We start from the raw sequence: 16,066 nt of genomic DNA, 5'->3' as shown, positions 1-16,066 counted from the left end.
TACTTTTTATACATTATTTCATTAAGACAATAATCTTCTTTTAGTTTAATGTGCTTCATGCAATTCCGTTTAGAGTAATGATTTTCAAAAAAATGCCATATTTATTGTGCAAGTGTTTGTTTTCCCCCAGAATATGTTTTGTGTAAATTAGTACGATTAAAGGTGTGAAGTCCGTCGGTGTGTACAGCTAAATAAACATTGGGGGTGTGACGTAATTGTATGCCTGACAAGTACCCGCAGGTCTCGAGGCAGATGGCACTGTCCATGTAATGGATATGTGCCAGTTTTATATATGAATAGGTCAGAATTTTTTTTATTAATGTAAATAATGCTATGGTGTAAGGGACAAAATATAATTCATGTACTGTAATTATGATATTCATGCGTATAATTCAAAATTGTGAGTTTTATAATAAATATGATTATATATAGTCTTTATATGAATATTTAAAATACTTTCGTATCCAAGTGTAAGACTGATAAAATAGCTTTTTTCGAACTTTGTTGCCGCCGGGCGCATAGTGTCTCTCAAACCATCTTGTTTTCATGATACAACACCCGCCGTGTGCTCTCTGTCATGATCGGGACATAACGGGAAAATCCGCTGTCAATTCAGTGTATAAATAATGAACTAACAATTAGTATGAAAAACGTCGGTCATCATTTGACTCAATGGTAAATTGTATTTGATGACAAGGTCATTGTATCGACCAAAGAACTTACGAAATGATGACTTTAAACAAGACTGCTGATATTCTTCTTTCATCAACTTGTTTGTCAATAATTTACCTCGTTTTAGAAATTGTTCATACGAAGTGCATGTTCTTGCGTATCAAATCAACTAAGAGATAACTCCGTATTCGGGTGATGAAGGTATATTGCTGCATAAGTAATGGGAGCTGACGATTTTAAAGTTAATGTCATCACGTTTATCATAGAGCTTTGTTGCTAGATTACCATTAACGTATTTTTGAAGTAAAGTATCGAAATATGAATTAGATGTGTCAGACTCTGTAGTATCTTTTATCCCAAGCTCACCAGGATATATCGTATCGACATAAGAATGGATATAACCATTGTCAATTGACAATACATCTTCGATATTTCCAAATGTCGAATTGAAAGCCATGCACAGCGAGTGTTTTCTCCTTTTCATGAATAAAATTTAGGACAAATTCTGCTTCATATAAATACAGAAATGGGTTTACTAATAACGTGGCGCAATGGTACCTATGGAAATTCCAAAAGAGTGTTGAAAGACCTGATCTTCAAACACCACATAAATATTGTCAATCAAAAACTCAAGCATCTTCTTGATGTCAACTTCAAAGTACTTGTGTGTACAACCAGACTGTTTTTAACAAATTTATTTTGCAGCTGACCAATGACAAAGTACGTAAATTTACCAGTTCCATTTTTAAGAAGTACTCCGTTGAAGCATTCTGATTCTACATAGAAATACTGTGAAATTGATATTAAATTTTCTCAAGTTTCTCGAGCTCGTTGTCAAAATGAATGTTTGCTTTGAGGAACAGCTATTCCATAAAAGCTCCTGTAAATTCTAATGTCCCCCTAATTGTGGTTGTTTATTTATGTACTTGTATTCTGAAACATAATTAATTAAAAAACTCGCATTTACATTAAAATCTTCGAACATATCACAGTTTTTTGTGTTTTGTTTGACAATAAGTTGACATGTTTTTCTGATATTAAATCGATTATGTTAGCCCTATGAAACAAGTGCTTCGCCTTAATAATATTGACTTTAACAGAAGTAAAAGATAACTCCATCTATTTCAGTGACGCTGACTAACATTTTCCTCGTTAATAATTCAGTATCTGAATCAAGACAACACAAAGTTTTTTTTTTAAATGCGAAGTTTAAACTAAATTTGGCTATCAAATTCTATCCTGTCCTAAAAATATCTTAAGGTAATGTATTGATCCAATTACATGTATGTACAAAGAGTCCTCCTTCGTTTCTGTTAATTAATCACAAATTCTGCATGAAACCTGAAAAAAACTAGAAGTAAACAAATGAAATGTACTAGGTAAGCATTGGAATAGCCTGTTCTTTCCTCTTTGAATACTTTTGCATTTCAGACTAATTAATGTCGATAAATCAATATTATGCAGAATGGTTCGACATTGGTTGTAGTCGAAACCGAAAGTACGAATATTTTTGTTCCCTACAAGTCAGGTAAAAACCAATTCTATTTATGAGTAGCCTGCCTGAGATCACGGTATGTATTTATCATTAATCTAATTGAGAATAAAATTTCTCTTTGTTTTTGTTTGCACTTCAAACTAACAAGCAAGTTTACTTGAAATTTTAAATGTGAAGCTCTTTGTCATAATGCTAGCATTATATAGTAATGTTTTACAAAAGAAAAACATTCATGGCACATTTTATAAGATCTAGATCAAACAGAAAGTAAATGTGCAATCGTACGTTCAAATATATAATTATCAGTAGTATACATATTAAAGTGGCTACGGGAAAGATTTAAAACGACAATTAGAAATATCCTTTTAAAAAAAACACGGTTTGTTAATTAAGAAAATAGCGAAATGTTAATTTTTATAAAGGACTTTTTAAAACAAGGAAACAATAGATCTACATCTGTTTCCGTAAGGAAATATAAGACTTAAACTGTGTAATTCTAATTAAGATTCTCTCCTCTGATAAAGAAATAGAAATAGTTTTTTACGATATATTTTTAGCTCACCTGAGCCGAAGGCTCAAGTGAGCTTTTCTGATCACATTTTGTCCGTCGTCCGTCCGTCTGTCTGTCTGTCTGTCCGTCCGTCTTTAAACTTTTCACATTTTGACTTCTTCTCAAGAACCACTGGGCCAATTTTGACCAAACTTGGTACAAAGCATCCTTGGGTTAAGGGGAATTTAAATTCTTAAGATAAAGGGCCAAGTCGCCTCAAAAGGGGAGATAATCAAGAAAAGACAAAATAGGGTGGGGTCATTAAAAAATCTTCTTCTCAAGAACCACTGGGCCAGAAAAGCTGAAACTTATTTGGAAGAATCCTGGGGTAGTGTAGATTCTAAATTGTTCAAATCATGGCCCCCGGGGGAAGGGCGGGGCCACAATGGGGAATCAAAGTTTTACATAGAAATATATAGGAAAAATCTTTGAAAATCTTCTTCTCAAGAACCACTGGGCCAGAAAAGCTGAAACTTACGTGGAAGCATCCTGGTATAGTGTAGATTCTAAATTGTTCAAATCATGACCCCCGGGAGAATGGCAGGGCAACAATGGGGAATCAAAGTTCTACATGAAAATATATAGGTAAACCTTTGAAAATCTTCTTCTCAAGAACCACTGGGCCAGAAAAGCTGAAACTTATGTGGAAGCACGTGGTATAGTGTAGATTCTAAATTGTTCAAATCATGGCCCCCCGGGGAAGGGCGGGGCTACAATGGAGAATCAAAGTTTTACGTAGAAATATATAGGTAAAATCTTTGAAAATCTTCTTCTCAAGAACCATTGGACCAGAAAAGCTGAAACTTATGTGGAAGCATCATGGGGTAGTGTAGATTCTAAATTGTTCAAATCATGACCCCCCGGGGGAAGGGCGGGACCACAATTGGGAATCAAAGTTTTACATTGAAATATATAGGAAAAATCTTTGAAAATCTTATTCTCAATAACCACTGGGCCAGAAAAGCTGAAGCTTATGTGCACATGGAAGGATCCTGGGGTAGTGTAGATTTCAAAATGTCTTAATTATGATCAGTGGGGTAGGGTGGGGAATGCATTATGTATTATAAGGGGAAATCTGGTAAAGAACAGAATGGTCAAAGCTTCTCAGGTGAGCGATGTGGCCCATGGGCCTCTTGTTTTCTTTTGAAATTATACTTGTAGCGTCACAAGTCATTTAAGGAATTATCGAACATTTCTTTGTAAGATATTTAATATAATACACATATACAATCGCATTTCATATCAACATACTCATTAACAGAAATTATACAACATTCTTTTTCAATTTTCAGTTTTAGACTTCACCATGCCAGACTGGAGGAAATTCGGAACTATTTCATTGATGACCATTAGTATTTGTTTGGTTTGTACAACTTCCTGATTTTTTTTTTATCCATACTAATGATGAACTTTACATGTAGCTTAAAACAAAGTAATGCTTCATATAGATCTACACTGAAATTTCAAAGAAGATCGTCTGATATGGAAATTTATCAGAAAGAAGACGGTGTTTTGAGATGCAATACGTATAAACCATTTTTTAAAAAGTCCTTAATTTATACCTTAAGCAGTTAAATAAGAAAACATCAATAAAAGTTGATTCAAAATATTGGTAAAAGCATGATACTGTTGATATAAATCTGTTTTGTAATATCTTTCTTTTCTGGAATTCAATAAAATGTCAATTAATTATTATTTCAAACTGAAATCTTAAAACTCATGTAATTGCATTCTGTTCTTCAACAAAATTTTTGAACGCCATTCAATGTTTTCATTCAGTTTTTACTTGGAATCATCTCTTTGGTACTTGGGATATTATTATTTGGCGGAACCCTAGCAAGTCGTGAAATAAGACCAGTCATTAACAGCATCAGCGCTGGTTCAGACAGACTCGGAGACCAAATCAGTATCCTTCCAATCTTACTTATTGTCATTGGAGTGGTTACGTTCCCAGGAGCTGTTTTGGGTATACTGACAGCAATCAGAGTAAAGAGGAGGAAAGTTTTCTTAATTTTGGTAGGTATTTTTTGTACATTTTGTAAATATGGAATTTGTCTATTTGAAGATATTCATATTCCCGATACTTATACTAAATTTCCTTTATCTTTTCAGTTGTCTGTTGTGAGTTTCCTTGTTTGTGTCGGTACCATAATCATTCTTGTTGTGTTTATCCCTAAAATTCAGGTACAAGCTTATTCTGCAATATAAAACAGTTAAATGTTACTGCTGTATTTGATCTCGATATGATGGTTTAGCTACCCGATGAATACAATATCCACCAAGCAAGAACATGAAGATGGGGAAGTGAAAGTTGCTATGAATATTCGATATTGTATTTCTAGCGTTGGTAAGTCATTGCATTTGCCATTGTGCACTGTTTAGGTCAATGTGATGACTGGTCAGCTTTTTAAAGGCATAATGCCATTGTATGATTCAATCATAAAATGATACAAGATAATAAAGCAAATCTGGTCATTCCTAAATTTAACTCTTTACATTTGTTGAACCCCTACTGTTGAATATTTGCAAAAATTGAAGATAACAAACTGCAATGAATCTTTAAAAATCCAGACAAAGATCATGTGGCCAAGAATCACAAGCGTCACCTACTGACCGGTTACACTCATTGTGATCCCGATGAATTGATCAAGGATACATTGCATATATAGTGAAATCTTCAATAAAATGAACAAATGGAGATAACGAACAGTATTGAAGATTCATAAAACAATAAAAAATAAGAGCAGAGCAAACACGAACCTCCGAAATATCAGAGGTGGGATCAGGTGCCATGGAGGAGTGAGCATCCCGTGCCGACCGGTCACACCCGCCGTGAGCTCCTTGACATGATCGGGAAAAATGTGTCCTCAATTTAGTGTATAGATAATGGACTGACATTAAGTAAGAAAAATGTTAGTCAGCATTGATAATTGATAAAATGAATTTGTTGATAAGGTTATTGTATCGACCATAGAACACACGAATTGATTACTTTAAACGAGACTGCTGATATTCTTGTTTTATCAACTTGTTTGTCAATAATTAACCTCATTTTAGAATTTGTTAATACGTAAACCATACTCTTGCGTATCGAATCAACTGAGATATATAAACTCCCTATGCAGGTGATGAATATATATGCTGCATCGGTAACGAAGTTGAATTGTAGTTAAAGTAATCACGTTTATCATAGAGTTTGTTTGTTAGATTACCATTAACGTCTTTTTTAAGTAAAATATCCAAATATGAAACAGATGTGTCAGACTCTGTTGTATCTTTAATTTAAGCTCACCTGGATATATCATATCGGAATAAGAATGGACATTTCCATTGTTAATTGACAGTACGTCGTCGATATATCTAAATGTCGAGTTGAAGGCCACAACAAGTGTTTTCTTCTTTTTACATACAAAGTTCTGGACAGACAAATTCTTGTTTATGTGAATACAAAAATAGGTCTGTTATTAACGGGGGGCCCATTGGTATTCCAATAGATTGTTGGAAGACATAGTCTTCAAAAACTACATAGATAATGTCAATCAGAAGCTCAAGCATCTATCATTTATTATGAAATAAGTCTGCAGGAAGTCGACCTAGTGGTAGGTTATAGTTGCTCACATGTCATGTATGGTCAATATAAGAACAATAGCATTTACACAATATTAAAAGTTTTCTGAAGCCATGAACACCAACTTATCAAAAGTAGCACGTCATGTTAAAACATGCTTATTCTCATAACTACCTCTTAAATAGATTTCCATCCTTATAAGTAAATATTTAATTAAAAAAATAAAAGAATTTATTTCTATGAAGAAAAAAAATCACTGAAGATATTAATCCAAAAAAGTCAATTTCCCAAATAGTTATCAATCTCTTAAATAGTTATGTAATATTAAGATGTCTAATGTATAATTTTAGATCAAGGAAATGAACAAGGATCAAATGCTTAAGAGTCTACAAGACAACTTTACTGATGTGTCAATCAACAGCGCAAATGAACTTTCAAATTCCTGGAATAAGATGTTTTTGAACATGAAAGTAAGTACATGTCTTGGAATTCTGAATTTGATTGTGAACATTAGATTGATTGATTGATTGAATGATTGATTGTATATTGTTTAACGTCTCTCTCGAGAATGTTTCACTCTTATGGAGACGTCACCGTATGTTGGTGAAAGGCTTCAAATTTAGACCTATACTCGGCACTCAGGGCCTTTGAGCAGTGAGGGTTCTTTATCGTGCCATCGCCTACCGTGAAACGGGACCTACATTTTTAAGGTCATATCCGAAAGACCCGTGACTTTCACTTTTAGTGAAAGCCAGGATTTCCTCTGATATTCTTGACAACATCAAAGAGTGCAAATACAGGGTGTTTCAACAAACATGTTCCGACTTTTTATGTCTATATTTTTGCACAATAATAAAATATTTAAAAACTTATTACTTTATTTAAAAGCCCATTTTCATGCAATATCATTGTGATATAAACAAAATAAATAAAGTCCTTACATTTTTTTCCACTGAAGTTTTGATTACATTCTTAAAAATTAGTTTGTGAGGTTTTTTTTTCTTCAAAAATGGATTTACAGATTTTTATAAACTAAACAATATAAACGTAAAATCTCCGAAAGTATCAATATTAGTGCATAAGTCAAATGAAAACCATCTTTCTAGGAAACATCAAAAATATCTGCCATTAAGGACTTCAGCGACAACATGATGATGGTTACTGAAAATATTGTGACTTCAAAATGACGCTGAATCAAAAACTGCTGCTGATGTTCTAACTTTAAAAATGTCTGTCTTAAAAGAAATTTGATACAGAATTACTTCACTTTTGATATTGATAAAATTGTTTGGTTATGTGGTTTTCATTTTTGCAAAAAAATATCTTTCCTTAATACTTTCTAACTTTATATTGAAACCGCAAAGTCGGGACATGTTTGATGAAACACCCTGTATAAGTAATAAACAACGATTATTCAGTGAACATGGCATTATGAATAGCAATAGCTCTGCTGGCATATTTTCCATGATGCACTAGCGCACATCATGGAATATGCCAGCAGAGCAATTGCTATTCATAACGCCATGTTGACTAAATAACGTTGTTTATTTCTTAAATGTTGTATGTTAATGTTTTTATTAATTTGCATACTTCAAGTAAATTATTGAATAACTAATCGATGCTTTTTTGCTAACCATATACAAAAAGTTAACTTACATTAGTCAAATGTGTGAGAAATTATTGCATGTGTTATAATTATAGCATTTATCCCATATTTACCCATTTATCCCTTGGATATAACTCATGTGATATCGTTTTTAGCTCTACTGGTCAGAGACCAGAAGAGCTTATGCGATAGTAATGCGTCCGGCGTCCGTCCGTCTGTCTGTCTGTAAACAATTTTTCAAAATGCTACTCCTCCTACAGTATTGATCTGATTTCAATATAACTTGGCATATAAGTAGACTACACTAAGATACATAATTCTGTGTATCGGTTTTTGATTTCGACGAATGGTGTTGGCGTTGTTACTAAAAATAGAAATTTCTGTGAAATTCTTTCAAAATGCTACTCCTCCTACAGTTTTGGTCTGATTTCAATGTAACTTGGCACACAAGTAGACTACACTAAGATACATAATTCTGTGTATTTGTTTTTGACTTCGACGAATGGTGTTGGCGTTGTTACTAAAAATAGAAATTTCTGTGAAATTCTTTCAAAATGCTACTCCTCCTACAGTTTTGGTCTGATTTCAATATAACTTGGCACACAAGTAGACTACACTAAGATACATAATTCTGTGTATCGGTTTTTGATTTCAACGAATGGTGTTGGTGTTGTTACTAAAAATAGAAATTTCTGTGAAATTCTTCAAAAATGGTACGCCTCCTACAGTTTTGGTCTGATTTCAATGTAACTTGGCACACAAGTAGACTACACTAAGATACATAATTCTGTATATCGGTTTTTGATTTCAACGAATGGTGTTGGTGTTGTTACTAAAAATAGAAATTTCTGTGAAATTCTTCAAAAATGGTACGCCTCCTACAGTTTTGGTCTGATTTCAATGTAACTTGGCACACAAGTAGACTACACTAAGATACATAATTCTGTGTATCGGTTTTTGATTTCGACGAATGGTGTAGGTGTTGTTACTAAAAATAGAAATTTCTGTGAAATTCTTTCAAAATGCTACTCCTCCTACAGTTTTGGTCTGATTTCAATATAACTTGGCACACAAGTAGACTACACTAAGGTAAATAATACTTTCTATCCGTTTTTGACTTTAATGAACATTATTACCTTGGTTAAAAAAGATAGCAATTTCTGTTACTCTCAAAATGCTTCTTCAAATACAGTTTTAGTCTGATTATAATATGTGGCATGCAAGTAGACTACACTAAGAACATAAAGAAACTTATTCAAGGATCATTATTCTCTTTCTTGCTAGTGTAAAGTTTCAATTCCCAACTGCTTAAGTACTTTCCTCTTCCTTTGCTCTAAGTACAAACCAGTAGAGCTTCAGTCTCAACAGAGACTTCTGGTTTTATCCCACAGTTGTGAGGTCACAATGGGCTTTGAGTCAACGTATTGAAGTCAAATAAAGCGGAGTCCTATATAAGAGCAGCGTAAAACATTGATTGTGGTGTATAAAACAAAATGTAAAACATGGGATAAAAAGAATCTCATATGATTTGTAGTTGGATATGATTTTTATCCAACTCGTTGTGTGTTTTTATTCCCTCGCCAACACACAACTCTTTGGATAAAAATCATATCCAATTACAAATTATGTGAAGATCCCATATATATGTAGTTAATTTTTACACTTTTTTACAGCTAGATTGTTGTGGAGTTGATCCTATAAGCGGTACCTCTAATGACTTTGATAAAACGCCTTGGTGTACAACTAAAGGTGATTGCCAGGAAACAAACGCAGAAATTCCAAAGACCTGCTGTCTCAAAGTCACAGAAAGAACGTACTCTATGGCCCCTGGCGAATGTTATTCACAAGTTTTGAGAGGAACGTATAAAACAAAGGTAAATTATCCTTATCAACTAAAAGGTCAGCTGAAAGTAAACGATATACATCCTTTTACACAGGAGTTAATTAATTTAGACTATTTTTTCTTTTACATCTTATTTTTCACCAGGGATGTTTCCATGCCATAGTCGTTCAGCTCGGTGCCTACTCTACACATATCCTCGCTGTAGTAATACCAATTTCAATTCTAGAGGTAGGAGGTTTATGACCATATTTTTTCACGAAAGATTTGTGAGCATTTAAGAAATGTCTAACATTGAGAAAAATATATAATTTATAAAATGCTCAAAGATTTTAAATACATGTTATTTAATAAAAACTGGCAAAAAATGGAAACAAGAAAAAAAATGAATAATCAGTTTATGGGCATGCAGTATTGAAGGTCTCAACAGTGTATCATTTATTTTCGTTTTCTTGAAAATAAGTTGTTTTTTGTAAAGGCAGGCGTATATCACACATTTTAAAGATTTCAGTTCTCTACAGATATCAGAAATCCTGCCGAAAATTAAAAGTTTTTGTCCTTATTTTTTGAGTGCGATTTTGATATAGACGGTATTATGTTTTTATTTGATTAAAAAGAAATAATTTATGAAAACTAATTTTTAGATGCTTTGTGGTATCCTGTCTGTCGTGTTACGTTTGAAAAAGCACTTCCTGACTCCAAAAGGCGCCAGTTTTAAAGAAATCTGCTGTTCAAGCTTTAAATGTAAACACAAGGACATTCAGGATAAGGCAGATGAGACAAGAGAAGAGAAAGTGCCACTTAACTAGGAAAAGGGCTTATATTTCAGTCAATGTCTGTGTTGCTTTACATGTCGCTTTACATGTCGATCTGTTTGTATATGAGATAAGGAGTAGAAGAGGACTCTGTACTCCGCACCCTTTTTGCCAGTTGTAAGCCAATGACAACTCTTGCGTCGATTTCAAAAGTTTATTAAATAATTTCAATTTACAATTTTCCGTGATCATATAGTTTTAGAAATATTCGTTCCTGAAATATGAACAGAAAAGACCAATACACTTTTGATATTGATGTCCAAAGGGCCCGTCCAAAATATAAAGAGTTTAAGACCGAACTCCAAATAAATAAATAAACCAAAGTCCAAAAGAATGATTCCCAAAATAAAATGCCAAAGAGATGTAGTAATCTGAGAATAAAACCGGGAATGAAAACGGGAATACTCTTTTCTGACCAAAACAAGGTATTTTGTGCTCAGTAGGTATCCATGATCCCGGATATAAAAATGCATTTCATTGGCTAATTCGCCATCAATAATCACCTACGCTTTGTCCGTAGCTCTGTCCGTTGACCTATGAACCCCAACATGGCACCACCCTTAAATACAGGTGAATACTCATTACTAATATTTATGGACTCAGTCCCCATCTCTGCACCACAGGAGTTCTAGCCTTAAGCTCTTTTACTTATTTACTTCAAAGTTCCCAATTTTATTGCTCTTAGTCAAAACTCTTAGTAATACCATTGTATTTCCGTTCAAATTTTATTACTTACTATCGATGGGCTTGATTGGTCTATTCGGATCAATTTCATTACAAGATGATCTAACAAATTATAGTGCATTTGAACAACACCAAAATCCAATTTGTTTTGACAAGATAATAATTGTTTACAAAATAAAGTCCTCTTTCCAATTATAAAGTCACCGAATTTGCGTCACTTATAATATACATGCTGATTTAATAAACTTTTATATCATTTTACTTTCACTGCTAATAACTAAAAATAATTATGATATTAATATTGTCTAAGTTTAAAATGTTCAAACAATATGTCTGTGCTAAACCCTATAGGTTTACATTCGTCCCCACACACTAAAAAATTTCTGTGGCCACTGGAAATTTCTCCGTCAGATCCGGGACATAATTTTAAACTTAGTCACAGTTGATTTCGTTCACAAGATAGGAAGTAATTCCGCAACACTGTTAACTTTTTATTAAACAAATTCCATAGTCCTCGAAAATAATTTAGTAACGATTTCTTAATTGTTAACTTCATACGGTAATCATTCGCGGACGTTTTCTTCTTGTTCCCGAAATAAAGTCCAATATATACGATTACATTGATTATATGGGTCCATTATATGTGTCCAATATATGTTTACCTAACAACTCTACGTGGATATACGGTTTTACTACTGTTCACTACTGTTCACTACTGGCGTCTTCACTACGTTTCACTAAACTTGTTCGCTTTGGAATCAATGTTCTCATTCCACACTTAGGTATAGATCAAAATTTAGTTATATTTCACACTAATATAAGTAACAAAAGTCACCGTGTTACTTTTGAAGTTCACGCAGCGGATACAGTCCTGGTGATTTAGTAGATGACGGAGTGCAATTATCACCACTCCAGACGGTAGCATCGTCCTTCAAATTAGAAGCCATCAGTGTATCACGTACCTTTAAATTTAAATTTGAGTCCAAAAGTTAAGTCCGAATAAAAAGAAGTTCTTGTTCTCCAACGTCAGAATTTGTTATTGACTTATTAATTGTTCGTGCATCCGTTCAAAAGTACAACAAAAATCAGTTAATATCATTAGTCTCCAACGTTTTCTTCATCTGTCAGCATCTCCAAATGACTGCTATCACCTGTCGTATTCCTCATTTTCACAACTTCTTGTGATATCCACAGTCGGTATACTCAAAAACATAAACACGGTACTATCCTTTTTACAATCGCATCCTCGCAGCGAATTCAACTCAGGATAAGTACAAACACTTATGACGGCCCATTAACACTGGGTCAGACGTAATCACCGTCCTTGGTATCAGACCAACGTCATATTTAAAAATAAATGCCTCAAATTTAGTCCACGATAAATTCCAACGTATTTTTTGATTCAGTGTTGCACTTTTCTCAAGATTTAAAAACTTCGAAACAAAAATAGTCAATTTTCAAATTCAATGTCTAAAATGGTGACAATAAATGTGACGTGAACTTCATTACCATTTTCTCTTGCCTGTCCATTACAAGTTATTGCTTAATAATTTCTCTTCTTTTTTAAACAACATTGATTACAAGCGAACTACTATCACTACATATATACAAATATGATTAAATGCATTCCTTGTGTTCAGAAATTCAATTTCAAGATAATGCTTTTTTTATATCTCAATCTTATGAAACCATTATAAAACTTTTATTTATACTAGGGCAAGGAATGCACGCAACATATTCAAAGTATTTATTTTAACAAAAAAATTTTAATTTTTTCTTCATTTTTTTCATAACTTTTGCTTTAAATTTATAAACATCCTTTAAAAGAAACCAAACCAATATCCCAAAAATATTTCCGAAAAATCAAATTTAAAAAATCAAAACATGGTCAGGCTATAGATACTTCTGGGTCAGAAATTTACGTCCTACCTTGCCACATTTTCCCTCTGCGTTTGACATTGTAGTTATACTTCGCATCGCCTTGGTAGTAAGTAGCGAATTGACTTTGTAATCTTTTTCCATTCCTGGTTCCGAGCATTAATTCAATTCACAGTACTTCGCAAATCCTGGTCACGGCACCAAATTGACTTGTACGATGTAAGCCAATGACAACTCTTGCGTCGATTTCAAAAGTTTATTAAATAATTTCAATTTACAATTTTCCGTGATCATATAGTTTTAGAAATATTCGTTCCTGAAATATGAACAGAAAAGACCAATACACTTTTGATATTGATGTCCAAAGGGCCCGTCCAAAATATAAAGAGTTTAAGACCGAACTCCAAATAAATAAATAAACCAAAGTCCAAAAGAATGATTCCCAAAATAAAATGCCAAAGAGATGTAGTAATCTGAGAATAAAACCGGGAATGAAAACGGGAATACTCTTTTCTGACCAAAACAAGGTATTTTGTGCTCAGTAGGTATCCATGATCCCGGATATAAAAATGCATTTCATTGGCTAATTCGCCATCAATAATCACCTACGCTTTGTCCGTAGCTCTGTCCGTTGACCTATGAACCCCAACATGGCACCACCCTTAAATACAGGTGAATACTCATTACTAATATTTATGGACTCAGTCCCCATCTCTGCACCACAGGAGTTCTAGCCTTAAGCTCTTTTACTTATTTACTTCAAAGTTCCCAATTTTATTGCTCTTAGTCAAAACTCTTAGTAATACCATTGTATTTCCGTTCAAATTTTATTACTTACTATCGATGGGCTTGATTGGTCTATTCGGATCAATTTCATTACAAGATGATCTAACAAATTATAGTGCATTTGAACAACACCAAAATCCAATTTGTTTTGACAAGATAATAATTGTTTACAAAATAAAGTCCTCTTTCCAATTATAAAGTCACCGAATTTGCGTCACTTATAATATACATGCTGATTTAATAAACTTTTATATCATTTTACTTTCACTGCTAATAACTAAAAATAATTATGATATTAATATTGTCTAAGTTTAAAATGTTCAAACAATATGTCTGTGCTAAACCCTATAGGTTTACACAGTTGAGAATGTTTCTTGGAAATGAGGAAGCTATAGAGTATGAGAAAAACAAGAAGGCTGTAAACTTTTTAAAGAACCCCTTAATATGCTATATTGAATATATGTAAAGTCAATTGATATTAAACATCATGTATAGCCTTAAAAAAATCTGCCTTCATGTAAATATATAAACTATATTAATATACTGTGGTATTTTTCAAAATCTTAACGCTTTAGCTTTGGTGAAAAACTAGTTCAAATTAGTGAACAAATTATTAGGCTGGGAAAGGAAATGTTACTTAGTTTCAGAGTTTGTTCGGAATATGAATTAGCTAAATGAACCCTTTAGAACATTAAATTCCCAGTCTGTCTAAGCAGATTGAACCGTGTTCATGGAAAACTGTATTAGTCTTTGTATTAGTCATTCCTAAAAACCATATATTTAGATGGATAAGTAATATAGTCACAGATATATGCTACAGGGATATCACTACTTCATTTAACCTTCATTTGGTCGTATTTTGGCTAACATGTTTCATTCCCACTGTAAGGTCTTTGTTTTTATACTGAGTTTAACTACTGAGTGTTCCAACTGCCTTTTCGTTACACAGAGCTCATAGCTCATGACGGTCGTGACCTGACAACAGGGTATGCTAACGCTTATTTTTTCTAGGCACCTGGTCCCACCTCTGGAATTTCCAGGGCTTCGTGTGTAACGCATCTTCCCATATGTGATTTGTTTACATATTTTATAAGATCGATCATTGTTTGTATCATAATCCATAGATCTTTAGAGTATCTGTAAAACAAAATATGGTTTTCTAATAATTTACCTGTTCCAAATTTGATTTGTGTTCAGTTTTTACATGCATACTTAATGAGACTATAGATGCTACTGCTCTTATAATGTAAAATGATAAACATGTAACTCAGTTAAGCAAAACATTACTTTAGCAATTCGTAATCAATGTATACTTTATTTATTTTTTATTAACGTTTGAATTTATCAAAATCATAGTAACATTCTGTGTTGTGTAGTATTGAGAATCTAGATGCCTTACTAACTCTACTGTGCATTAAGATAAATTTTGTATGTCTAAATAATAATGTTTTAATGTTCTTAATTGATAGAAATCAAATAAAATTTGTTGTTTATCATCAATTTTATCGACTGAATCTGAGGTAGAGAAATGTTTCGCCTGGAATACAAGTGAAAGGGGCAGGGGCAGAAAGAGTCCAGGACCAGGCTTATCTTACAATATGAAATATGTGGAAATAAACTCAGAAGTCCATTCAAAATTTCAAAACAGGAGCAGAGAAAAAGCGCACTTAAAAGGATCAGAGGGGATTCAGGTGCCTTGGAGGAGTGAGCACCCTTAGTGAGGTGAGTGAGATCGTAGCCACTAGAAGAAATATGATAGACAAAAAATGAAATTCAAACTGAATTGTACCTGAATATGACTGATGTTTTTTTATTTTGAAAAGTTAAACAATTCTGATAAAGTGAAAGTTCGATACTTTAATGACATATGATACAACAAACTGTGTTTCAAAACTTGATATAAACTAAACCATGTTCAAAGGAATACACTTAGTAATTTGAAGTACATACTTTTTTTTATTTTCATTCAAACTTTCACAGTAATAAAATTTAAAGGGGCATATAAAGTTACATAACTTCATAAGGATTGTTGAAGAAATGTTTATTTTTGAACGCCATCGAAATTTAAAATTTCATAATGTACAGCTGTATGATTTGTGTAATAGAAGCACAGAGCAGATTAATATTTCAACGATTTATTATTTGCATCATTTACAATCAAACAAGGTCCAA

General features: G+C 33.0%; 1 protein-coding gene across 1 annotated transcript; it reads left to right on the top strand.

The window, feature by feature from the left end:
* Positions 1-2,178: 2,178 nt before the first annotated feature.
* Positions 2,179-10,658, top strand: LOC134239399 (uncharacterized). Its single transcript, XM_062721567.1, has 8 exons — positions 2,179-2,243; positions 4,010-4,080; positions 4,497-4,733; positions 4,830-4,901; positions 6,636-6,755; positions 9,565-9,765; positions 9,879-9,962; positions 10,376-10,658. Exons 2-8 carry the CDS (start codon positions 4,024-4,026, stop codon positions 10,538-10,540), a joined length of 936 nt encoding a protein of 311 aa, XP_062577551.1. The 5' UTR covers positions 2,179-2,243; positions 4,010-4,023; the 3' UTR covers positions 10,541-10,658.
* Positions 10,659-16,066: the final 5,408 nt, after the last annotated feature.

The sequence above is a fragment of the Saccostrea cucullata genome, unplaced genomic scaffold (genome assembly GCF_032062105.1).
Source record: "Saccostrea cucullata isolate Sc308-1 unplaced genomic scaffold, CSIRO_AGI_Scuc_v1 ctg344, whole genome shotgun sequence".
Taxonomy (NCBI): domain Eukaryota; kingdom Metazoa; phylum Mollusca; class Bivalvia; order Ostreida; family Ostreidae; genus Saccostrea; species Saccostrea cuccullata.
Note: the sequence above shows the minus strand (reverse complement) of the source record. Positions and strands in the feature narration are given on the sequence as shown.

What these genes read in the sequence shown, in the direction of transcription:
- LOC134239399 (XM_062721567.1), top strand. Translation starts at nt 4,024, where the DNA reads ATGCCAGACTGGAGGAAATTCGGAACTATTTCATTGATGACCATTAGT. An exon ending in GGAAAGTTTTCTTAATTTTG is followed by an intron (nt 4,734 to 4,829) that starts GTAGGTATTTTT and finishes TTATCTTTTCAG; the next exon opens with TTGTCTGTTGTGAGTTTCCT. An exon ending in TGTTTATCCCTAAAATTCAG is followed by an intron (nt 4,902 to 6,635) that starts GTACAAGCTTAT and finishes GTATAATTTTAG; the next exon opens with ATCAAGGAAATGAACAAGGA.